We start from the raw sequence: 24,073 nt of genomic DNA on the forward strand, positions 1-24,073 counted from the left end.
TAGGTCTACATTTCAATGATTCAGTTTATCTGTTTTCAATTTTGATTGTTTGAAGATCCTTCTAGAGTCATTCTGATTGGTCATACAATCTCTTATTTATTCAAACGGATCATTAGCAGGATCAGGTATAATCTGCTTTCATTTTTGCAGCACTGAAATGTTTAGGAAGAAATTCGCAGAACAGGTTTGAAAATTCCTTCATAATTTACTCGCCCAGATGTATGATTTTCTTCAAACACAAACATTTATTTTATACGTTCGTCACTTTATGTCCATGTATACGTCCCACCTTAAAGGACTAGTTTACCCCCCAAAATATTTCTGTCATTATTTTCTCACCCTCACGTTGTTCCAATCCTTTGCAAATTTCTCTATGTGTAACAGCAAAGACATTTTAAAGAATGTGTGAATCTGAACAGTTCTGGGGCACCATTGACTAACAGTTTTTTTCCAACTACATTAGTCAATAGTGCCCCAGAAAATGTATGCAGGCTTGGAACTATGAAAAGGGTGAAAAAGACACATTTTTTAGGTGATCCATCTCTTTAAAACACCCGACAATGCAACCGACAATACTGAGGCACCATTGACTACCATAGTTGTTATTCTAGCACTTTTGTCTACCATTTGAATTTTTCCAAGTGGTAGTCTTCCAAGTTTCTTTCTTTGTCTTCAATCAAACAAAGAAATGTACACAGGTTTGGACTGACTAGAGGGTGAGTAATTCATGAAAGAATTTTCATTTTTGGGTGGACTATCCCTACCATATGAAAGCCACAAAATTCTACAAGTCCTATTCATACAAAAGCATCAATTATGTAACAATGACATCATATAATAACACCAAAAATGTTTAATCAATGACTTTGGATACTGACTGGAGTTATAGGATTAATTTCATGGTACTTGAACAGAAGCCTTAAGATGGTCTTGGTAACAGCAGGCTGGTCCTCAAGGCTTCAATGCAGCATCTCTTCACCTTCACAGTTAATGAAAACTCCATCAACAACAAATAAACATCAAACGCATTCACGTCAACACCTACTTCCCTCCCCAGTAAACACACAAGACGCTTCGGTTGGTATAAAACTGTCATTACAGTGATTTATTATAATGAACCATGAAAATAGCCAACCAGTGCTGTGTCTGTGAACCTCTGTCCTTCACACACACATACACTCACACACAAACAGTAAAAAAAAAATAAACAAACCAGAGAGGAAGAAATAAAAATAGTGCTACGGTCACAGAAACATTCAGCTTTTTTGCCAATAGCGCTTGTATTTACAACCATATTCCAAAATGGGGATGGGAGCGATTATACAAGCATAGAAAAGAAAAGAAGCCAATATGTACAACTGTTTCTGGAGAAAGCTGGAGTAACCACCTATACATTAAATTACACTTTCTACAAATAACCATTGATATTCAAAAATAAACCGCTTACCCCCTACAGGAAGGACCTTTCTCTCTTTCTTTAAAGCTGCCTCAGAGAACAGCACACATCTGTCTGCGTCGTATTTACCTTCCGCCTCTGGCGTGGTTGGACTACACGTGCGCAGACGCAGACTGCACAAGCACACACTCTCCCCTCTGCTCAAAGACAGACATTCATGCACACAGACTTGCTCACTTGGCAAGTGCAGTCTCCTGGGGCAGTGAAGCGGCCTATAAGAAAGGTCTTCTCTGAATTTCTGCAGCGGTGCACAGGTATTTTCGTTACATGGAGGAATAAAAAAAATAATAATTCTGTATTTTTTCTCTATACAAAACCTTTTTGCTATATAATGAGCCACTAGATAAAACAAATAACTGATGAGTGAATAAACAGTGACAGAAAAAGAAGGGAAACGTGAGGATAAGATTGGAATGTCCCATTGCACTGCACTGCACTGGGAGGATAGACGGGGAACCGACAAGAAGAGATAGGAAAGCAGATTAAAATGAATAAAACATTAAAAATAAATCGAGACATCTGGAAAAGACAGGAAGGCAGTACAAAGATATCGAAAGGAGGGCATTGTGGGTAAGTGATGAGCACCAGGGTTCATTAACCATCATCTTTTACACAGTCTAGTTGAACAGTTTCTTATTTATTTCTTTTTAAAATGTCCCCCTTTCCCCACCGTTTTCCGTTAGCCTTTGTGAAAAGGTACATAGAAAATATTTACAGTGGCTATGTTACACAGTGTGGCTCCGCCCCCATCTCTGGAAGAGTTCATTTGGAGGCAGTGTCTAAGAAGGTGTGGTCAGTGCCATCCTGTGCCCAAGTAGCCAGTACTGTGAAATGGGGCGGATGAAGGGGCAGGTCCTCGATTGCCGCCGGCGATCTGCGAGACATTCGGATTGGCTGCAGTCTGTGTGGGTGGGGTTTGTGGCGGAGGAGGGGGAGGGGGCAATACAGTTTGCTGATAAGTCGAAGGGGTTAACGAGGGGTTGGTTGGTGCTGATTGGTGAAGCAGAGTGGTTTGATAGCCACCGATGTTCTGGAACGGGTGCGGCGCATTGCTGGAGGGCGCCGGAGGAGGAGGAGGGAGGGTCGCTGGGTGTGGTCCTTGGTTGATAGTCAGCAGTGTGCCGCTAGTAGGCTGGGGTTGCTGAGAACTCTGTGCCTGAGGCAGCGGAGGAGGTGGTGGTGGTGGCGCAGAGCTTAGCAGCAGTTGATGCTGCTGCATTGGTGGAGGTTGCAGGTTGACATGCAGCAAGGTGGGGCCGGGCTGCGGGTGGGGAGGGAGAGGAGGTGGTGGCGGGGGAGGCGCGGCATTGCTCTGGTAATGCAACGCATGATGGGTCTGCAGTAGAGACTGAGAGCCGGGAGGAAATGGCGAGGCCACGGTGGGCTTGAACGCAGGGAAAGGCGTTGCGGCTGCGGTCACCTGACTAGGGAAGTAGGGCGCAGAGGTAGGAGGTGCCGGGGGAGGAGGGGGCGGTGGAGGTGGGGCATTTTGAGGGTTATACTGAGGGAAAGGGGCCGGCCCAGACGTGGCCATGGGCAGAGGCTGGTTCTGGAAGGCTCGCTGGCCGCGGTAAGGTGAACCTTGGGGTTGAGCTTTGGGAGAGTGCAGGAGCGAAGGTCCAGCGTAGTGACTCTGGGAGGCACCGGAGGGTCCGCAGTGAAGCTTGTTGGGCGTCAGAGTGGCCGGTTTGGAGCTCGAAGTCTTGGTGCTGGACTGCTGGACGGACAGCGCTTGGGGTTGGGAAGGACCGCGAGGTTGGGTTTCACTGTCCTCATCCTTAGATGGGCGAGACACAGTCTGGGGTGCTGGAGAACAGGGCTGTAAATGACAAATTAAAGATGTTATGAACTCACTAGTGCTGATATTGAATGATACTAGGCCTGAATACTTTAAATACATACTGCATGTGTTGAAGGGCTTTTGCAACTCTTGGGTGAAAGAGATTCCTTCATCTGAGCATCCCCTTCTGCCTCGCCACAGTCTAAAAAAACAAGTAAAACAGGCAACACCATTTCAAAAAGCTTGCTAGGACAGATTTCTGTCAGTTAGTTTTATATCAATTCTCCACTTTTATGATTTTATAAATCACTCAGTGATTCAAAGTCACAATATCAAACATGCACAACCATTTCAGGTGTACCTGATTCCTTGCGGTGGTCGCTCATCAGCAGTGCCCTATGGTAGCCTCGCTCCCTCGCCTGCTCTACGGATGTGGATGATGTCCTGATAATAAAAGTTGCCATTATTCTATATTCTTATAAGACTTTATATTGTGACACCCCTATTCAGTATAGTGAAGACATAGTTTATAAAACTCTCAATTCATCACGCTTAACAGGACTTGATCGTTCATGCTAACGACTAAACTGTCTTCGTAGCCCAATATGTCTCCACAAAAATGTATAATAGCCCCCTGCATAAGTGACTTGAGTCATAAGATGGTCTGTTTTTTCCTTCAATCCTAGGATTTCAAAGAGAATGTCCAGAACAAATCTTTTTTGCATCAATGACAATGCATCCTATTTTAACTGAATACGCTTAAGAGACATACCACTGGCCCTCTCCATCTCTCTCCTGAGTTGCGGCGTCGGGCTCTTCACACGGCTGAGGGGTCTTCGGGGTCGGAGTTGCTGCAAAAGCAGGTGGCTCGGGGGCCATTTCCACGGCAACAGGAAATATGTCCACTGGAGGCGCTGTGGAAACAGGGGAGCTGCACTCTCCCTTTGAGCCGCTTCGCCGTGCATCACGCTGACGCTTCCTGTACTCCAGGAGAGAGACCTAAGTGGATAAACAAAAGAGATTGGTTTATAAACAAACTCAAATAATTGGCAGGAATGTTATCATTAATAACCCTAAAATAACTAACATTTAAGCATCTGTTAACTGAAATAACATAAAACATAGGCCTAATTTTTTTTTAACAAATTAAACTAAATGAAATTCAGAAATGTTGCCATGGTAATAGACTGAAATAATAAGAACTGAAATTATTACCTGGAAATAAATAAAAAAACAAAGAATTTGCGAGTCATAATCTTTTCTCAGATCAACTAGATTTTCAGTTATTTAAAGTAACCACCCACTATTTCTATTCAGCTAGTTTGACACAGCAGTATTTATCAAATCATGACTGTAGTGTGAAACGTCAGTTTATGAATACCTAGGGTAATCTTCTAACCCCTGGTAAATTATAAACCCATGATTCTGTTCTGAACCATTTCAAGTGTGAGAAGCCCTTAAGAGTCATTTAGGACACGTGTTCATTTGTAACATTGCAAAATAAATCAGACCTTTTTCTTCTGTGACGGGTTTTTTGCTGCTCCTCCATCCGCACCGCTATCTCCGCTCAACGAGCGGGCGAAGGGAACGCCGCTCCCCTCCTCGCTGCAGGAGAAGAAAGGCGCCGTCTCGCTGAAGGGGCTGGCGGAGGTAGAATCTGGCCTGTACGCCCCCAACTCCAAAGTGTGAGAGGGTGTGAGGTCTCTCAAGTTAGAGTTCATTGAGGAAAAAGACAGACCTCCTCGGTCAGGACTCTTCATCCAGGGGGGTAAAGAAGACACAGGTGTCTCAGATGTCGAAGCAGCTTCTGAGACTCCCCCCTCTACCTCCATACTGTCATCCACGGTAGCATCCTGGGGCTCAAGGAGCGAGGGCGGAGGACTCTGGGATCCGGCGGGTTTTACAGGCTCCTGCGGTGCTGTATCAGGGACCGACGTCCTCACGCTGGGAGATGCCAACAGCGACGGTGGCCGCTCCATCTGAACAAAAGAGAAACGTTAGATGTAGCAGTGATGCAAGAAGTAGAATCATAGATGCAGAGAAAGGAACTCACATCTTGTGTGCTGGGCCTCCTGCTACCATCTGGAGAACTGTCCATAGATGACTCGCTCTGTGGATTGACAATTCAATTAGGATCAACACAACAAAATAGCATTTTTCATTATTATGTCATTTAAAAGTTTAGAAGCGACTGATTCTTTGTAGTCCAGAATGAGTCATCTTACCTCCTGTTGTGGAGGGTGGCTAGGAATCTGCAAGGGTGTCAATGGTTCAGAACTTGGTTCCTCGGGACGTGGCCGAGGAGGCGTGGCTAGCAGCAGGGGGGTGCCCGGTGCATCTGTCGACTCTGTTCGCGTCGGGGTGGCGCATGGAGATCCGTATGGAGTGGAGGTCTCCGACATAGACGGATCAAGCGAACATAAGCGCCGTTTCTTCAACGGGGTAGGCAACTCTACAAGCACAAAATGAGAAATATTTGTAAAAAATTGGAAGCTTTGGGGAATCTTAAATCATTCGAATGTGTTGCATACACACCTGGTAGTGAGCAACTTCCGTTGAGGGGTAGAGGGCTGTAGGACTCTCCATTGATAGAAGGACTGAGAGGGCTCTCAGTGGGCATCAGTAGAGACAGGCATCCTCCTCCTGGGCTGGTAGAGCCCTCCTCTTCTAAAGCTTGCTTCAGCCAGCGCTTCACAAAACACAAAGGAGCATGTTAGCCTTATTGCCCTAACTGTATTTCCTCAAAAGTACCTCTCCAACGAATATATTTCCAAGAGTATTACCTTCTTGCAGGAGCCGGTGGTGGTCGGCGTTTCGGGCATTTCTCGCGAACGCCTCCTGCTGGTGGGCACGCCGGGATTGCTAGTGCTACGGCTGGCCAAAAACGGAGACGAGAAGCGGACGTAGTGTTTGGGTGTGCTGTAGACGTGCGAGCTGCAGGCCATGCCTGGTAGAGAGTTCAATTGCGTAGCCAAGACCTCTGGGTCACTGCTGATCCTCAGAGGCCTCTCAGGCGGCAGTTCCGGTGTCCGTGAAGGTCCTCGCTCCGGTGTCCTCGAAGCTCCCCGCTCCGGTTTGTCGACACCCATCCACTCGCTCACTAAGTGCTGTGTGGAAAAAACACAATTTGCAATTGTAAATCTGTGTCTATAAAGAACAGTAATGTTCATTGAAAATGCTGGTGAAGAATTGAACCTTTTTAGTTTTGGGGTACTTCTGTCCACCACGGCATGCTGGGGCGGGCGAGCTGCTCTGGGGCGGGCTGGTGTCAGGAGCATGCGTCTGTGGCACATCAGACTCGGGCGCCGAGGGGATCTCTCCGTCATGAGTCTCTGCCAATAACGGCTCCAATCCGTCGCCGGGTGGACTAGGCGGTAAGTCGGAGCAGGTGCTGACGGTGCGCGCACGCCGTCTCTGTTGTCCGATGTGAGTGCGATTCCGTGTGAAGCTTTTCCTCTGCTTGTTACGATTCACTTTTGCCGGTTTGTGACAGGGCTCCTCCTTCACATCCTCGAGCATGGGCTGAAGGTTAGAGGAATACATAAGGATTGATTTTAACAAGAGAAGCATACAAACTTTTTGTATAGTACATTAAAAGAGTTTCACAACTGTTCAATTCTGTTTCGTTTGTTAATAATTATGCTAATGACCAAATAATTTATTTCTAAAAAATCTCTTTTATTCTCAAAATTAGGGGTATAACAATATATTTTGGCATTTCATATCACGATATAAAAAAAGAATGTGTAGTATAGACCTATAATGATTTTTACTATATCTGTTGGTTTGTTCCTTTTGGTTGGGGTGCCAAAACCTAAGTCAACATATGTAATAATTCTATTTATTTTTATTTTGTGGTTTTAATAAAGTCTTTCTTAGGGTTTAAGCACACGTACATGTATTAAAACAGGAGTCTCGGCCTCTGGTGTGGGGGGCGGCTCTTCTTTTATATCGCTGCGTCCGCAGATCTCTCCCTTAGTGCCGATTCTCTCCAATGCCTGCTCTCTCCGCTTCTCTCTCTTCTCCATCCGAGCAAAGGCTTGAAGAATCGCCTCCATTTTCCTCTCTTCACGTGTCTACATGAATGATAGAAAGATAAAGATACGCTGAGTCTATTTTTCAGCTGACAGTTAGGAACCCAGCTAGCCATTTAGCGCATCAGCAGGCCATAGCCGGCAGCAAAAGGGAAATGAGAAATGGGACACTTTTATTTTAGTCAAGGGGAAAAATAAGACACCCCCTAGGTGTGAGAGATGACATGTACATTGTGCAAGTCTCTCTCATGACCTACCAAAGTAAATATTTAAGGTCTACAGAGGTAGGCCATGTTTAGGGGCTGGGCCGGCATGCATGGATGTCAGCCTCAGCATAAGGTTGATAAATACATGACAGTGGTTAGTCTGGGGGTCTCCTATACATTTACAGGCAGGTTGAGTCATTTAAGGAAATAAAAGGGCAGGTTTACCTCCTTGTGTTTGTTTCTCAGAGCTCTGCAGCAGGATGCCCCTGCAACGAGACACTGAGACTCCTCTGCCGGGCTGCCCTGAATGGTGCCGAAAAAGACAGCCATCAGGGTTTAGATATGCAAAGGACTTCAGCTTGCTCACATCGCCATACACACACTCCTACGTGTCAGTCTAATTCATGTATAGGGCTGTATGGCTAGGGTTTAGAGCTTTAGTGTAATGATACGGTGAGATTGACTTCCCCGATAGGATGCCCGTTCACAGTAAGGTTCCATTTTACGGGGTTTTCACACACAAACACAATAAAAATAGAACCTAAAGTGGTTCCTTACATGTGCAAGCCTCAAACCAGGAACCATTAATATTAGCCGAAGCCAGTAGAAAAGAACATCTTAGTCTGGCTAGACCAGAGCTGTTGAGAGAGTTGCGACAACGGAAGTTCAACATTTACATGCGTCACGTGATTCATGGAGCCTTCAGATAGTTCCAGGAAGATATTTTTCCTCTTTAAATGCTTTATTTCTTTCATTTTTTTATTCATTAATGACTTATGTCTTTAAATGGGTTAAAAGTTCTGTTTTGCTGCAGCTCCATGCGTTACTAGCAATTTTCGGGAACTATTGAGAGCCTCCATGAACCGCCATTGCTGTGAAAAAAGTGTTCCATTGGAGTCAACGGAGTTGACGCAACTCCCTTTCTCAATCGCTCTGGACTAGAATAATAAAAAAGATTTTTGTTAGTAAAGTAGGGAACATTGGAAGTGCATTTTTGTTGTCACATGCATAGAACCACACCATTTCGTTTTCTATGTCTGTCCAAAAATATTACTTCAGGAACATATAGGAAATCAGAATGGCCAAGCTGGCCCAAAATGAGAGGAAAGATTGGGACTTTTCGCAAATTCTGCACCAGTTTGATCCCTCGCCACAATCTTTATACAACTAACATGACATTGTTTATAGCTGTTAGCTTTTGCTCTGCATATTTGTGTAATGGTGAGGTACGTCAGGATTGGTTGCAAGTTTAATTTTCCTTAACATTTCAGACGCTGCTGCCAACTGTAAAGTTCTGGGAGTGCAATGGGGTTTGGGCAGTATTGCTGTTAAAGACATGCCTGATCTTTACAAAATTGTTTCCCTCCCCTTATAAGCAGTTATGGAAACCACACAACAGCATCTCCCACAGGATTGGCCGTACCATTGGTTGTACATAAAAAATCTAGGCCAGTTTTGTGCTGGGTCTCATGTACATTACTAAAACGTGTACTTTAATGGATGCCATATCTATAGGGGAATGCTAAAAAGGCTGAATTAAGATCAGTTCAGACGGACCTGATTTATATGGGACAGCAAGTCTGTGTTGATATACGTTGAAACTCAAACGGGATATTTTTCTCCTTATTTGGAACAAAGAGCCACCAACTGTTTCAAAACCTAGTAGTATTATAAGGGATCTTATATGATGACTGTTCAAGAAGTAGGCAGCACAAATATGTTGTCTTCCGAGTAACTGTAGATTCAAGAAAGTTTTAAGACGGCATCTCACGTATACATGAGGAACAAAATATCACAGATCAGCGCAGTAAAAAAAACCTAGACAAGCAAGTTTAACGACAAAGTGAGAGAAATGGCGAAGCAGTAACCTTCCTATATGCCGGACGACCTACATATAGGGGTCCATAGAAACAGATGCTAATCCGCTGCTAAGAATTATTTATATCTATGGGTACCTATGTTTACATGGGTTGAAACCAAATGATGCCAAACTGACATTTCCTGGGAAATTGTATCTATCGATTTAACTAATAAATCTTTAAGTAAATCATAAGCTTGCCCATTGGAAATCAGGTAAGGAGGTTTGGATTTTATTGTTTTTTTTATATATTTTTTTAAATAATCTATAAATGATTATTTAAATATTACTAATAAGTTAACAATATATAAAAACTATAGATATGAATAAATATGAATATAAATTCAATTTAAAATAAAATAAATGTTATATTATATATAAAATAATAAATACAACTGAAAATCGTCTAACTTTTACAAACTCTAAGGTAACACACTTTCAGTCGTTCACTTCATTTTTCTTTAAAACACATGAACGCAATGGTCTCAAGGCTAATTCACACTGCCCGGAAAATCACTAACATTCTCAAGTTTGCAGGATTCAGAATACTGGGAAAAATTACAGTTAAATTAACATTGCACGAAAAAAGATGGCAACAGAAAAGAAGGAGAATGAAAAGCAACATTTTTTGTTAAACACTGTTAAAATATACAGTGTATGTAACTAATCTGCCAAAAACATTTCTTTACAACATTTACTGCAAAATAAATCCTGACAGCTCTACCAACACATTTGGGCCTTTGTTTCTATGGAGCAAGGTTGCTTCAATGTCATTGCAACAATTTATGATGAAATGATATTATTAGAGGTTGTTCGAGTTCGAAATATCACAGAATGCTCAAACATTTTGCAACCAGATTGAACATGTAATTTTAAACAAACGGCTTCGGTTGCAACACTTATTTGACCAAACACAACAAACGTGTATTCTAGTTTTTTTTTAGGGCAGTGTGAACTAACTTATAAGAACCTCCACATCTTACATGGACAGGAAGACAGCTCATTAGGTTTAAAAAAGCTACAGTGTACAACTGATATCTTTAGCTTTTTGCTACCTGGTTTGAGCAACTTTGTAACAACAACAAAAAGAAAGGCAAGTTGCAGATTAAACACAAAGTCCCATTTTAAGGCCCACCGGGAGGACCAAAGAAGCTTTATAAGTATGAAACAAAAAGAACAAAGCCACAGGGACGAGCGCCCTCGCGCTATCCTTCAGGAGGTTAAACTAGAGAGCGACAGGAGAAGAGAAGCAGTGGCGGCAGCAGCGATATTAGCAGGAGGTTGAGAAGGGGGTGGAGGGGGGACAAAGGAACGGTGGAGCATTCTGGGAACTGCCCAAATCACCACACACACCGGGAGGCAGAACGAGGAGGGGAAAAAGACAGGAAGGGTGGGGGCAGTAGCGCTTCCATGGCGACCGTGATTGCCATAGCGGTCGTTTTTACCCTGGACGCACTTACCATCTTCCTCCTCCTCTCTGCAATCTGCTCCTCTGACTCCATCTCTACTTCATTGCTAACGGAGGTTTTCTCTTCTAGATCCTCTATTAACTCAGGATCCTGCAAGAGGGGGAAAGTGGGCTTTATCATCGCCTGGCTACAGAGCAGGAGTGAGGAGCGTTAGAGAGAAAGTGTGGGAAGGCTCGGATTGGGCATTAAATGGGAGAGACCAGATCATACTTAATCTGAGCATAACGCCACAAATAAATTCACAGAGCAGGAATTCTCTGTTGTGTTCTGAATGATGTCACCCACTTTTCTTGGGATGTCCTGATATGCATCTTATAAGGAGCAGGACGGCAAGGCCCATCAGTACTACAGTACACACGGAGCACTGCGTTTCCCCACGGACCATTATAACTAACGCACAGCCCGCTAAACTCTGGCCATGTTATGTAAACACAAAAGATGCTGCAGAATAAAATAAATAAAATATACCGAGGGCAGAGGTTTTAATTTCTGCTCTGACAACCGCGAGACTGCGACAAACACCGTGTCACTCACGTCTGTTAGAATGGCGAGAGAACATTGTGCTTGGTACGTTCCTTATCTTTGAAGAGAACTTTTAAGACTTCAGCCGGCAAAGTTTGTCATGTCTGACTGGCGCGTGTCCCATAATGTTTACAGTATGTATTATGTCCTAAGGCTGAAAGCGGTCTTTGTATCAAGTAGATTATATATTTGTATTATATTGGATTTTGAAAGTAATAAAGCACTGGAATGCACTAAACGGGTTTAGTTATCACAGATATGACTGTAGGCAATTTCTGCAATAAATTGTTTATTTTTCTAAAATGTAAACAAAGGAGCTGTTCATTTTAAGAGACCGGTCTTATTTTCTCTTGGATATTTATTTAGTATTGCTATTTAGTAAAGAAAAAGTACTTTTTATTCGAAACACTCGATTACTAAAATAATCAATAGCTACATCCCTAGTTGTTATCAGGACAGGGCAGAAGATGTGGATGATACGCAGATGAGTAAATAGATTATTAGAATGACTGAAAATATCTAATAAAGAATCATGCACAGATTAATATGACACAGATACAGTTCGGAGGAGATTCTTGCTCATGCAGGGTTCCCACACCTTTGAATTTGTATTACTTTGTGCAGTTTCTACAAACTGGATTGTGATTAAAAAAACATTTTACGGAGACTGCAATAACAAAGGACCATTTTAGTAAACTAAATCATAGGAAAGCATGTTCTTCATTGACTCACAACTATTATGTATTACATGTATTATTACATTTCGACCATGGGAACACCATAGAGGTATTTAAGCAGAAGTGATTTCTTTCTAGTGTACCGTACCTGATTGTTGGAGATGGAGAGGCGCAGAGGAGAGAGTTTTCTCTGTGTGCCGTCATTTAGCATTTTTCCTTTGGAGTCGTCGCAGTCCATCGTGAGGTTCTGGTTCTGCCCGCTCTCGTCCCGAACCGGTTCTTTGTCCTTGCGACCGCGGCGTCGCATGCTAGAGCCCAGGTTTTCCGTAGGCTCAAGGTTTTGCTTGAGTACGGGACATTCCAGATTGCCTTTCACACAAGCACAGTCCACCTTGTATTTACTGCCCAGCGACACATGGAGAGAAGAAAATAGAAGGCATTAATTCTGAAGTCGTTGGGAAGTTTTCACACTGATTTTTATTAATAAAAGCATTATCATATTAGTCTAAATAACAGAGATATTAAAAGAGCAGGAGCTGCACTGCTAGATTTACACATGAATGGGAGTGACAAGTGACTTCCTGTGAATACACTCACCAGCTGCCATAGTCATAGTCAAAGCCGATTGTGATCTCGCTGCCCTTGCTGATGGACCTCAGAGAATAAATGTATAAATGCAGCATGCCGTCCTCGATCACGTGTCGCACCTCAGCATTAGGGGTACAAGAACGTCGGATGAATCGGGCCTCGTTGCCAAAGCTCCGAGCATCCACGCACATTTCCAAACCGTCAAACTTTGAGTAGAACAATACGAACGGGTACGGCCTTTGTGAAAAAGAATACACATCTCTTACAAACAAGAAACATTTGAGAACGCGAGAGATCAACATTCTACACTGGCATCAGAGACACAAATCGGCCTTCAAAGTACCTTTTAAAGAAGTAACCATTGGCCTCAAACTGCTGTCGCAGCATGACCTTCCCTCTGTACTCGATTATGAGCGAGTCAGCAGCCAAGTCCCTCACGGCCTTCAGAATGCATTTGTTTTTCTGTATGTGACTCTATGAGGGAAGGAGACAGTAAGCGCATCATACAAAACAGCAGAAAACACACCGAAACCAGGAAAGTGGGATTCAAACAGAAAACGGTCTGATACCTCTACAGGTGGTTTGAAGGCTGCGGTGTGTGTGTTATAGGCCAGCGTCTTGCCGTCTCGAGCCTCTTTGACTCTAAGCAGTATCCGCACTTCTTCACTGTACTGATTACTGCTGGCCTCCTCATAGCGCTCCATCCATGACTTCATCTTATTCTCCCAAAGAGAGGGAGGATCTGACGGGTCGCACTCGGGAGCTGAGCCCTGGGGACGCACATGCATGAGACGGTCAGTTTAGACATGCGTGACAGACGAGTTCGGATAGTCTAATGGCATTTAGAGAGTCTAGAGAATTGTACTCACCTTCACTCTAGACGATTTTCTAGAGCCTTCTCGGAATGACTGAAAAGCAAAGATCAGACAGAATAATGTTACAGAGCCCATTTCTCTTTTCACATAAGTTTCCTAATTCAATAGCAACTATTAAGCTAACATGAAATTTATCACAATAAAACTAGAAACATGTAAATGTAAAGTAGAAAACGTCGAATAGGATTTCATGTATATTTGTAACAAAATAAAGTGGTCATTTCAAAACCTTCTTTGCTCTGGTTGGAGCCGGCGACTCCTTTTCTCCGCTCTTCTTTCGTTTTTTCTCGGCCTGTTTGTGGCCGAGACGCGCTGTGGTGAGCGTGATGCTGGTCGGGGTGTGCTGAAAAGCCGTGTACAGCTCTAGTGGAACCTCATCGCCACTTTCTGTAGCACTTGTGTCCCCATCTGCAACATAAACACAGTGGATGAGCGTATACTCCTCATCTGCCTCCTGAACCATCGGACATTCAACCTTAAACCATAAAGATAGGAATCTAACATCCCCTGAGATCCGTTTGACTCTTAAATATACCTGCAGTTGTAATGTCAAATCATCTCCAGCAGATGGCAGAATAGCTAGAGAGCTCAGATATTTTTGCTTCAGAAATAATTCACAGCTCTACATGAGAACATCTTACAAAACTCCCCTAAATTGATCAGGACAGGTATACTTTCATTCAACACCTTGTGCGAGCATTAAACGCAACCGTTTAACCAGATTCTTAACATGTTTCTCTAGTGTTGTATTGTGGGAATCTGCAGAAGTAGCATTGCTTCAGCTGTGGGATGGGTTGAACTTGTCTATAGGCGTGTTTGTGTGTGTACATACAAAAACTCACCAGACATGTTTTCTCGCTTCCTGGTTTGCAGAAGGATGGCGTGCTCTCTATTCAGCGCGCGGGGCTGACAGCGTTCACACAGGTACGTCTCGGGAATGTGTTGCCGGTCGATCCCCATGCAGTCAATATGCTGCCAAACACTTCCACAAAAAAGCCAAAGAATTTAACGTAAGGAGAAACTACTGAAAGAAATCAAATTTACATCTGGTGTAACACAACCATAAACAAAAGAACTGACAGGTTGTAACTATTCAAACATTTCATGAGCCGTCTAAAAGTGTATCAACATTAGGTTCTCTTCAAGATTGCACATCTTACAATGCTCTTAAAGCTTGACAGCACAAATCTTTAAAAAACAAATCCAATCTTATTCAGATTTAAAGAGTAGAAAACAGGTAATGTCAAAATGTTACAGATCTCGACCTTTTCACAAAAAGCTAGAAACATAACAATATAAAGTTAATTTTGTATTGATGTCAATCTTAAAGGGATAGTTCACCCAAAAATGAAAATTCTTTCATCATTTATTCACTCTCATGTCTTTCAAACCGGTATGACATTTTTCGCCAAAAAAAGAGGATTTTCTAAAGAATGTTTGTGACCAAACAACATTGGAGCCCACTGACCTCCACTGTATGGACACAAAACCACTGAGACATTTCCACAATGGAGTCATACAGGTTTTGAACGACATCAGAGTGAATAAATGATGACAGAATTTGTATTTTTAGGTCCACTATTCCTCTAACCTGAACATTTACGACCGTAACCTACAAAAATAATTAACAACATTAAATACAAATGAGCTTTAAATAACCATAATATATTAATTTGTTAAAAGTATGTCAAGCCCTGTGTCTGGTCTGTCCAGTATTGTTACAAATTTTCAAGTGCGTTTATGACATTCAAGGTTTGAGTTTAGCTTTTTCTTTTCGAAATGATTCAAAAATGACCTCACAAGACATAAAACCCATACTAAAGCCTTAACTACATGAGGCCTTAAATAAAATGAAGAAATATATCTAATAAATACAATTATTAAATATGTTTATAGGTTTTACTAGACATCACCCACACTTTTTTTTAATGGATTATTAAAAAAATAACAGTATGTGCTAACAAACCTAATGAGCTATCCACCTAGGCGCCTGTTTTTCCTACGTACCCTCACAAAACTTTAAATCCCGTCTATAAATCTAGTTTTTTGACTAGGCTTGAACCTTTTGGCTAGTTTAAAATCACTGCCAAGTGACATCATCACATTTGGTACCTGCACTTATCGCAGCAGATCATGTAGCCATCGTCGTGAGTGAAGCCGCAGATGCAGCGTGTGATGTCAGCACCGTAGCTGCTGTCTTCCGAGGTGCTGAGCGTTGTGCCACGCGACGCCTCGTCCTGTCCGCCCGGCACAAACAGGCCCTCGCTCGCCCGGCCCCCGGACACGAACAAACCTTCTCCCGGCCGTATCAGAACCGAGGGAGTTGGGGAAGCTGGCGGGGTGGGTGGGGGTCGCGCCCCATAGTTATGGTCCTTTGGAGAACATCGAAGGAAGAGTAACCATTAGAAAGCGAGTTGATCAGATTACACAAAAAGTGAATGTGCAGGTCAACACTGAAAGGGTGTGTGAGTAGGAAGGTGTGTTTGCGGCAATTATCGTGACGAAATTACGACATGCGTGTTTGCTGGGGGCGATACTCACGGCGTAAGGCAGACCGATGTAGCCGTGGGAGTGGTGGGACCCACTGCTGTAAATCTGGTGAGGGTAGCTGGACTTCTCCACTACCACGGAGCTTGCCTCCACAGATTCTGGTCTACTCCACGCACATACAAACACACACACAAAAAAGAGATGCAAGAATAAGGAACAAGTCTGACAAGCGATGTTTTTCTTTTAGACCAAAAACTGGTTTGGCAGCAGTGAAACAAAAGAGAAAGGAAGAGCGGGGATTAATGAAACCTGCTGGAGAGAATTTCAGCCACCAACATGAATTATAACTTATTAACGCTTTGTTTGTTTGTGGACACATTTATGACACAGTGCAGGACAGACATTTACATAATCTCTGTAGTGACCTGATATCTGTTGAAGAGTTTGTGCGAGTGTCATGCCCTCATCTGACTGGCTGAAAGTGAATTAGCATGATCACACCTCTGTAAACTCAGATTCAGATCTGTTACAAACCTTAAGCTTATCTCCATCACACTAATATCTACCTACACTTCACTTGACAATATAAACTATAGATCAATAGTTTAACCAGAGACAAGAGTATTTGTGTGTGGGGGACGCCAGGATAGGCCTTCAAACGCACAGATTTTTAAACATAATTTATATAAAACCAAATTTCCTCTCTTAATAAAATCTCTATAACTGCTTCAAGGTCATGTAGCCACTTTTATGCCGGTATACAAACACCAACACAACCAAACACCAACACCTTTAAACAAACAACAGTTTCGAAGCCACATTTTCTAACTGCATAAGCACGTGGCGTTTCCTAAAGACTTCAACTGTGGGTGTGTAAAAACACAAACATTTCAAAGCTTCTGTAGTTCTTAAAAAAACAGAAAGAACTCTCAAAACTCACCACGAATCAAGATATCTGCAGTGTAAACGGCACAAGAAAAGCACCACAAGCACCAAACAGACCAGCGCGCACAACACGCCTGCAGATATCGGTCCTTCTTCCTGTTTTTCTCTCACTTCTTCGTCTTGTTTATGCCTCATGCCACAGGGAGAGTAACTACCTGCTTGCTCGATCCTGACGATCACCTCGTGCTGTCTATCCATACCTCACATTCATACTTCCTGATTCAGTTGGCGCTTTGCAGTCCAACTGTCAAAGTGAAAATGTGCTGAGGGGCGGACCCTTGACAGGGAAAGAAAGAGCCAGTGTGTGTGTGTGTGTGTGTGTGTGTGTGTGTGTGTGTGTGTGTTTGTGCACAGACAAGTCAAACAAGAACAAGAGCTCTAGCTCAGAAAATGGCCCTCCCAGGCAGGCGATAAATGATTAGCAGGTTTTATTGATGCCTTTATGTTACGGTGTGGTTTTCGCCGATAAGATTATCAAACAGGGACAGGTGACAGGCCGGGGGATTTCCTGCGCTTCGGTGAAAAACTCTCTAGTCTCCTTTACTAAAGAACCGCTGGCCGCCTCGGCGGAGAGGCAGAGGTGGGGGCAAAGGAAAGTAGGTGCAATCACAGAAATAAAGAATAACACCGCAAAAGCATGCAAATCAGCTTGAAATAAACGCTCAACCAAAATCTAATCAAATAAAAGATGATGAAGAGCATGTGTGCTTTAAACGTCACATGATTTGTGAAAGTTGATTAAAACTTTCGAGATTTTTGGAGCTTTGGTGTGCCAGCCTTGTGCATATATATATATACATAAAAGAAAAGAACAATAAACACAGCTATGCTAAATAATCACCGTGTCTACACCGGACACGCAGCATTCAGTGTGGTCAAAATGTTCAATTATAATGGGTTCTAATCAGGGCTAGATATTGATTCTGATGTTCCGATTCGATTCCGATCCACAAGCTCTCGATTCCATTTGAGTCAATAATTATAGATTTAATACAAATCCTATAGATGTTTCTAAAAAAACATCAGCAACTATCACATTACAATGGTGCACTAAAAAAGGAAATGAAGCCACAAACCTGTATATTCTACTTTAAACACACTTGGGTATATTGAAACAGAACAGGTTATTTTACATTTAAGATACAGTATAACACCAAAATTAGATGTAAAGAGGGGCCGCAATCATATGAACGGCTGCTTTTTATGTGAAGGTTATGTTTAATTCGACGACACACCTTCATCCACCATGATAATTAAAAGTAGAGTAGACCATTTGGAAAATGCTATCGTTTGCCTGCTAGCAGTGCAATCATACGGTCCCTCCCTCTTGCGAATCACCATCCAAAGCCACACCTCTTCCAAAACACAAGCTGTTGGATCGGTCCAGTTAAGTCATGTCACGTTCAGTGAGAAAACATTACAGTACAAAGTGAATTACATTACTACAATACCGAACATCTCCAGGTACCTGCTCTCTGTCCGCCATTGTCCCGCTGCCTGAACATGGCACATGAGCGCGCTGATGACATATGATGTCTGCGTGAACAGGGTGCGCAGTTGAATGCAAAATACGCTGACTAAAATGTACACATGACGTATTATTGCTCTGCCCTCGGACCGAGGGCAGTAATTGGTCCAACGTTTTTGACCCTACGCCTTTCACAGAAGATATACAATTATAATAATATCAATGTTTCGCTTTACTTATTGATTGCTATCAGGATGTTAAGAGACTTCATACCAGCATGACAAAAACGTTTCTGGACACGATTGCCTACTCAACCTTTAAGCAACTAATGAACGATATGATCCCTGATGTAACATCCACCCGTTGTAAAAAGAAAAGTGACATCTAGTGGATAGTAGTAGCAATAACATCCACGTTAATAAAATGTTCAGTGCTTGCGGAAATATGAAGGAAAAAAAAGAGACCGCATTTTAAAAACTATGAATTGATTTTTCAATATTTTTCTTTTTGCCACAGCCCAAGTTCTTATGTGTTCTGTTGTCTCTTGTCCGGTAGAGCTGCTCGATTATGACAAAAAAAATCATAATCACAATTATTTTTATTTCAATTTAACATGATTACTTGCTTATGAAATAATATATAATAATAATATATATATTATTATAATAAATACTAATATAAACCTGTCTTTTATTTTGAATTAAAATAATAAGAAATAAAATAAATGGAATAATGGAATGCCGGACAATAGTCGGTTTAGGTAATCGATTAAAGCCTAAATTGATGATTACAATTTATTAGGATTAATAGCACAGTCCTAATGTAAAGTAACAGCTAGCAGCATTGCAGTTACACATTTTAAACTGTAATGGATTGTGATTGACTACCAATGTTTCAACAACGAAAAAACATGTGGTGCCTCTATCTCTTCGTAGTAATAGTTTTGGTGAGTAATCTATAATTGTCTTAAATTTGACACAAAATTTTTAAACTATAGTTATTGTCCGAGTATAAACTGCCTTTTAGAATACTCAAATTCTCCAAGACGCTTTTAGATTAGTACATTGTATGATGCAAAGTACAACAATTTAAACGGCCTGGCTGATATTTGTGCCCACATGTGTCAGAAATTTGTCTAAAAGCTGATGTTAGAATCAATAGAACAAACAAAAGAGACAAAGAAACATTGCTACGGGGTGCCAAACATCATAAAACAGAAAGCAAAGAATAAAAAGAGTGAACCTAGAGTGGCGTTGTAATTTAAGCTTTAATTAGATGAAATGGGTATGCAAGTAACAATCATAGCCCACAGCTCCAGAGACGGCGTAATATGGAATAGACACAATTCACGCACCTGTTGAAAGAGAGCGAAACGACAGCTCGGGCACAGCGACAGAGACAGCTAACTTTTGAGGGCTCACATTTCCCTTTCATTACGTAACCAAGCGAACGCACGTGTCATGTGCGTCTCATGGTAACGTAAAAAGCCCTTCCCCAAGCACGTCAGACCTTGTCTATCAAAGGCTAGACGCGGTTTAGAGGGATTATAGCAGGCATTTCGGGTCCAATGGCATTTAAACTGACTGTGTGTTGACAACAGTGATGCACAATGCCTGGTAACCATGGCAACCTCTGCAGCAGACCCAGGGTGGGCTGACCCTGACTGAGAAGTAATGTCAAGAACAAGCGAAAAGGCACGCAGACGTGCGACACTCAGACCAGATAAGGCGTTCGGTAAGGCATCGTGCAGAGACGGACCAAATAAAACATTTTGGCATTTATTTTTGATGTTTCGAGTATCGGGTTGAAATCTTAAATGTGGAATAAAATCTGCTCGTGGCGACAGGCCTTTTATATTCCTAAAACACTAAAACCCCAGACGGACGTGAAGCTACACAGCAACACAGCCTCTTAAGCAGGTTAAAGCTCCAGGGCCCAGCTGTCACTCAGCCGGTCGCCATGACGACAGGCGCAGCGCAGTGCAGTGGAGAGCGCCATGGCAACACAAACTGACGAGGCAATGGAGCCGAGGGCAACGGGACGAGGCGCCGCGTTTAAAGAGGAAGGCGCTGTTTTCTTTCAAGCGCATGCTGCAGAGGGGAGGGGTCTGCTGTATGGATCAACTTTGATCATGTGATGTAAAATCTTTTGGGGTATTTGTCTTTGCACACTAAAACTAACAGGATGAAGGAAATATTTGAAGACATTAAATACAAAACGAGTGCAAGACTTTTTAACAGCTAAACAACAGATTAAGGGACCAAAATAAAGAATGATGTCATCATTTATTCACCCTCAATCTGTATATGACTCTTTCATCTGTGGAACACCAAAAATATATTTTGATTTCGTGTCAGTATAACATTAGTCAATGAGGCCAAACAAATCTCTTTAATATATATTTTGTTTTGCAGATGTAAATTATACATGTTTGGAATGACATAAGTTCGAGTAAAGTTGTGGGCGAACTGCACCACTGTAAGTAAAAGAGCAGTGTAAACCTTCTTCAACGTATCTCCTTTTGTGTTTCAATAAATGAAGTGTTACACTTTGCAAATATATAAGGGTGAGACGACAGATCTTTCATTTTAGTAAAACTGTTTTTCTACATGGATGCAACAACAGCTGAACACATCTTCTCTAATGAGAAAAATGGTGATAAACGTCTAAGAAGACGGAAGCGGTTGAGATGACAGGTGGTGGAAAATATGACTAGGAAATTGTTTCTCTCTGCTGATGCAACAATAAAAGTGCCAAAATGAAACGAAAAGGTAGTGATGATGAATCAATGTGAAAGGACAAACAGGAAGCGATCGACTCACTCTGAGCCTGCAGCCATGTCCAGGTACGAGGTGTTGGCCGTGTCCACCCCTACTGGGATGACTATGCTCATGACGTTCTGTGCTGGGAGTCTCTTGTCCTACTGAGTCCAGAGCACAGCAATCCAAAACACTGAGGCATGTCAGCCACAGCACTCATTGCACACATCTAAGTGCATCCACGAGGCCTGTGAGGAGAGAAGAAAACACGGTTATTGTTTGATAATTTACTCTCACACCATCGAGATAAACAGTTGAATGAGTAGCAATATAACGTGAGCTAGGGCACTTTGGGCATATTGCGAAACTGGGGTCATTAAAGCCAGTATTGTAAACAGGAAATCACTCGTTTCAAAGACCGGCAATGATTCACATGAGAAATATGAAGCCATGTTAAGCCATGAGGAATAATATTATTCTTGCAAAAACCAAGGGCTCCGGTTAACAGGAATACCAAATGAAACTATTTGTTTCTTTTTAACAGATAAACAACTAGGCTTAAAGCTAAGGGTTTGTGTTGCAATCATGTTTTGGCCTGGTATTGTGTGTTCAAACATGCCCTTGATGATACAGGGAGGGGAAGTGAAGATTGTGTGGCATTGCACAGTGCAAACACAACTCGACCTTTCTAGAAGCATCTCACAAGCCACAGTAACTCTACATAGCCACAAGGGGTAGCAGTTGCATGCTCGGTCACGGCCACCATGAACGTGCAGCAGAGAGAAAATACAACATGGAGGCGGCCTTTCAACATTTTCCACTCTTATCCATAAGCGTCTATTTAAAGTGCACACCCCGAGCGGGCACAGGCACAGAGACGTGCTCACGCATAAAAGCGAGTACAGCTGGTGTGAAAAATGAATGTGTGTAAAGGAACGGGAAACAAAACGGATGAAAAGATTAATGATTAAGCGTTGGAAATGTCAGGCAGAGCGAGATGCAAAGAAGCTTGGTTGACGGAGGCGGGACTTGACATTGACAGACAGCAAACGACAGCCAACCAGGGGCTGGGTTTGGAAGTAATGTTTTAATCCTGGCCAGAGAGGCTAAATATGTCACACTGACACACTTCATCTGGAACAACAAACAGGTTGGCGACAAAAGGAATTAAAATGAGTGTGTATTTTGGTGATAAGTGGGATTAGAGGAGAGGCCAGATGCTGGGTCTAAAAAAGAGATTGGGATCTGGGGCTGAGATGGTTCGGCCTGGAAAGAATGATGAAAATGTTTTAAAGTGTTTTATTTATGGATTTAGCAGATATATTATTGAAATACATGTACTGTGCATCCAATATATACATTTTTAATCAGTGTAAGCACTAGGAAATAAACCAATGACCTTGACAGAAGCACCACTTTCTACCAGTTGATCTACAGCAAGTAGTATTTTTGTCACCACAAATTTCTGGAATGGCTAAATTTATACCAAAAACGTTTGTTTTTCTAACCTACCATTTTGCTAAAGAAAAGGTTGATCATTTGAATTTACATTTACATGGGATAGTAACAAAATCATGTCACCCTCTTAACATTTAAAATCTCCATTCGACTCTACAAAAGAAGTTATTTTGAGAAATGTATCAGTGGTTTTGTAGAATTCGAAGGGGTCCAATGGTGAACATTCGTCAAAAGAAAGTGTTCTGCAGAAGAAAGTCAAACAGGTTTGAAATGACATGTAGGTTGGAAAGATAAAAGATGCTTCATTTTTGGATGAACTATCCCTTAAAATCGCCTATTTTGTCAAAATCTAAATCAGTTTTTGTTCACTTTGGGACATGCTGAATGTTAATATTTCACTTTATCTACAACCTGGACTGTGATCCAGATCTCGGCAGATTAATGTAACATGAATTTACATGCCAGCGCACAACACACCCCTTGACCAGCTGTGACATGCCCCTTCAGTCACACACCTATTAAGGCTGGCACATCGTCTTAATGTTTTGAAATATACTTTAGAGACTGTCAACTGCACATGCGGCCTGTCTGTGTCCAGACTTTGTGTAAGACGTGTCCATATGCCCTACGTAGAGCATATGGGCAAGAGAGAGGCTAATAAATCAGGCCAGAAACTCGCCGACAGCTGTCAGTTTCAGAGCTAATAGGAATCTATTTGTTTTTATCATACTGTAGTAAACACTAGTCTCAAAATGCTGTCTAGGTAGGCAGCCTTATACATTTTGGAACAAAGCTAAAGTTATCATGCCCTCTTGATAATAAATGCAGGAAGAGGGCGAAAGAGAGACAGCATTGTTTTATGCAATAAACTAATTTCCCTCTGAAAGCATACTGTCGTCCCCTTCCAGCTTTCTCACACAAAGTCTGTTCTTCTTGGCCACAGTATGGCAATCCTGCCATCATTGTTTAGGAATGCACGCAAGCGCTCTCTCTCTCTTTCTCTTCATACGCACACGGATTACCACCCTTTCCCTTGCGTATGTCCTCTGAGCGAATGACCAGACGAACTCTTTTTTCCCTCCGAAAACGCACGGGCTCATGCATTCAGCAGACGCCCCCTCCCCTAGAAAAGTACAGAAGAGGTGTGGAAAAATCCAGTACAGTAGAGCATTCCTGCCTAAATCTGAGTGTTCAGACCGCCTCTGACACGCCCATTTCCTTTCAAAGAGCCGCCTGCCACTTAAAAGCAACACAGGCAGCGAGGAAAAAAAGAAAAGAAAACGCTTTCATGCCCTACCCGGATTTCTTTCCCTCCCCTCTGTACTTCCTAAATAAACCCTTGACACTCTGGGGCAAGAGGGAGGGGTGGAGGAGAGCCAAGGGGGAGTCGAGGGGGGAGACTGCGGAATACAGACCCAATTAAATGTCCGTGTGAAAAGAAGGACCATTTAAAGACCCTGAGCCGCTTTAGAACACAATGAATAACAA

General features: G+C 42.4%; 1 protein-coding gene across 5 annotated transcripts in view; it reads right to left on the bottom strand.

Moving 5' to 3' along the window:
• Positions 1–1,078: 1,078 nt before the first annotated feature.
• kmt2e (lysine (K)-specific methyltransferase 2E) overlaps positions 1,079–24,073 on the bottom strand; it is a 32,607-nt gene continuing 9,612 nt past the window's right edge. For 2 of the 5 annotated variants that reach the window (XM_056749408.1, XM_056749407.1), the window contains exons 2-24: positions 21,191–21,375; positions 16,007–16,118; positions 15,578–15,837; positions 14,308–14,447; positions 13,695–13,873; positions 13,460–13,498; positions 13,160–13,360; positions 12,934–13,064; positions 12,600–12,827; positions 12,151–12,403; positions 10,795–10,893; positions 7,702–7,779; positions 7,133–7,312; positions 6,432–6,758; positions 6,020–6,343; positions 5,772–5,925; positions 5,462–5,688; positions 5,290–5,346; positions 4,748–5,215; positions 4,009–4,235; positions 3,598–3,680; positions 3,359–3,438; positions 1,079–3,275 (exon numbers count right to left, since the gene is read on the bottom strand). In XM_056749408.1, the coding sequence (XP_056605386.1) occupies positions 2,250–3,275; positions 3,359–3,438; positions 3,598–3,680; positions 4,009–4,235; positions 4,748–5,215; positions 5,290–5,346; positions 5,462–5,688; positions 5,772–5,925; positions 6,020–6,343; positions 6,432–6,758; positions 7,133–7,312; positions 7,702–7,779; positions 10,795–10,893; positions 12,151–12,403; positions 12,600–12,827; positions 12,934–13,064; positions 13,160–13,360; positions 13,460–13,498; positions 13,695–13,873; positions 14,308–14,447; positions 15,578–15,837; positions 16,007–16,118; positions 21,191–21,261 (4,944 nt within the window). In that variant the 5' untranslated portion in view covers positions 21,262–21,375 and the 3' untranslated portion in view covers positions 1,079–2,249. The remainder of the gene's footprint in view (positions 3,276–3,358; positions 3,439–3,597; positions 3,681–4,008; positions 4,236–4,747; positions 5,216–5,289; positions 5,347–5,461; positions 5,689–5,771; positions 5,926–6,019; positions 6,344–6,431; positions 6,759–7,132; positions 7,313–7,701; positions 7,780–10,794; positions 10,894–12,150; positions 12,404–12,599; positions 12,828–12,933; positions 13,065–13,159; positions 13,361–13,459; positions 13,499–13,694; positions 13,874–14,307; positions 14,448–15,577; positions 15,838–16,006; positions 16,119–21,190; positions 21,376–24,073) is intronic. The other 3 variants (XM_056749410.1, XM_056749409.1, XM_056749412.1) reach the window with 3 other exon arrangements.

The sequence above is a fragment of the Triplophysa dalaica genome, chromosome 5 (assembly GCF_015846415.1).
Source record: "Triplophysa dalaica isolate WHDGS20190420 chromosome 5, ASM1584641v1, whole genome shotgun sequence".
In the NCBI taxonomy this organism is placed as follows: domain Eukaryota; kingdom Metazoa; phylum Chordata; class Actinopteri; order Cypriniformes; family Nemacheilidae; genus Triplophysa; species Triplophysa dalaica.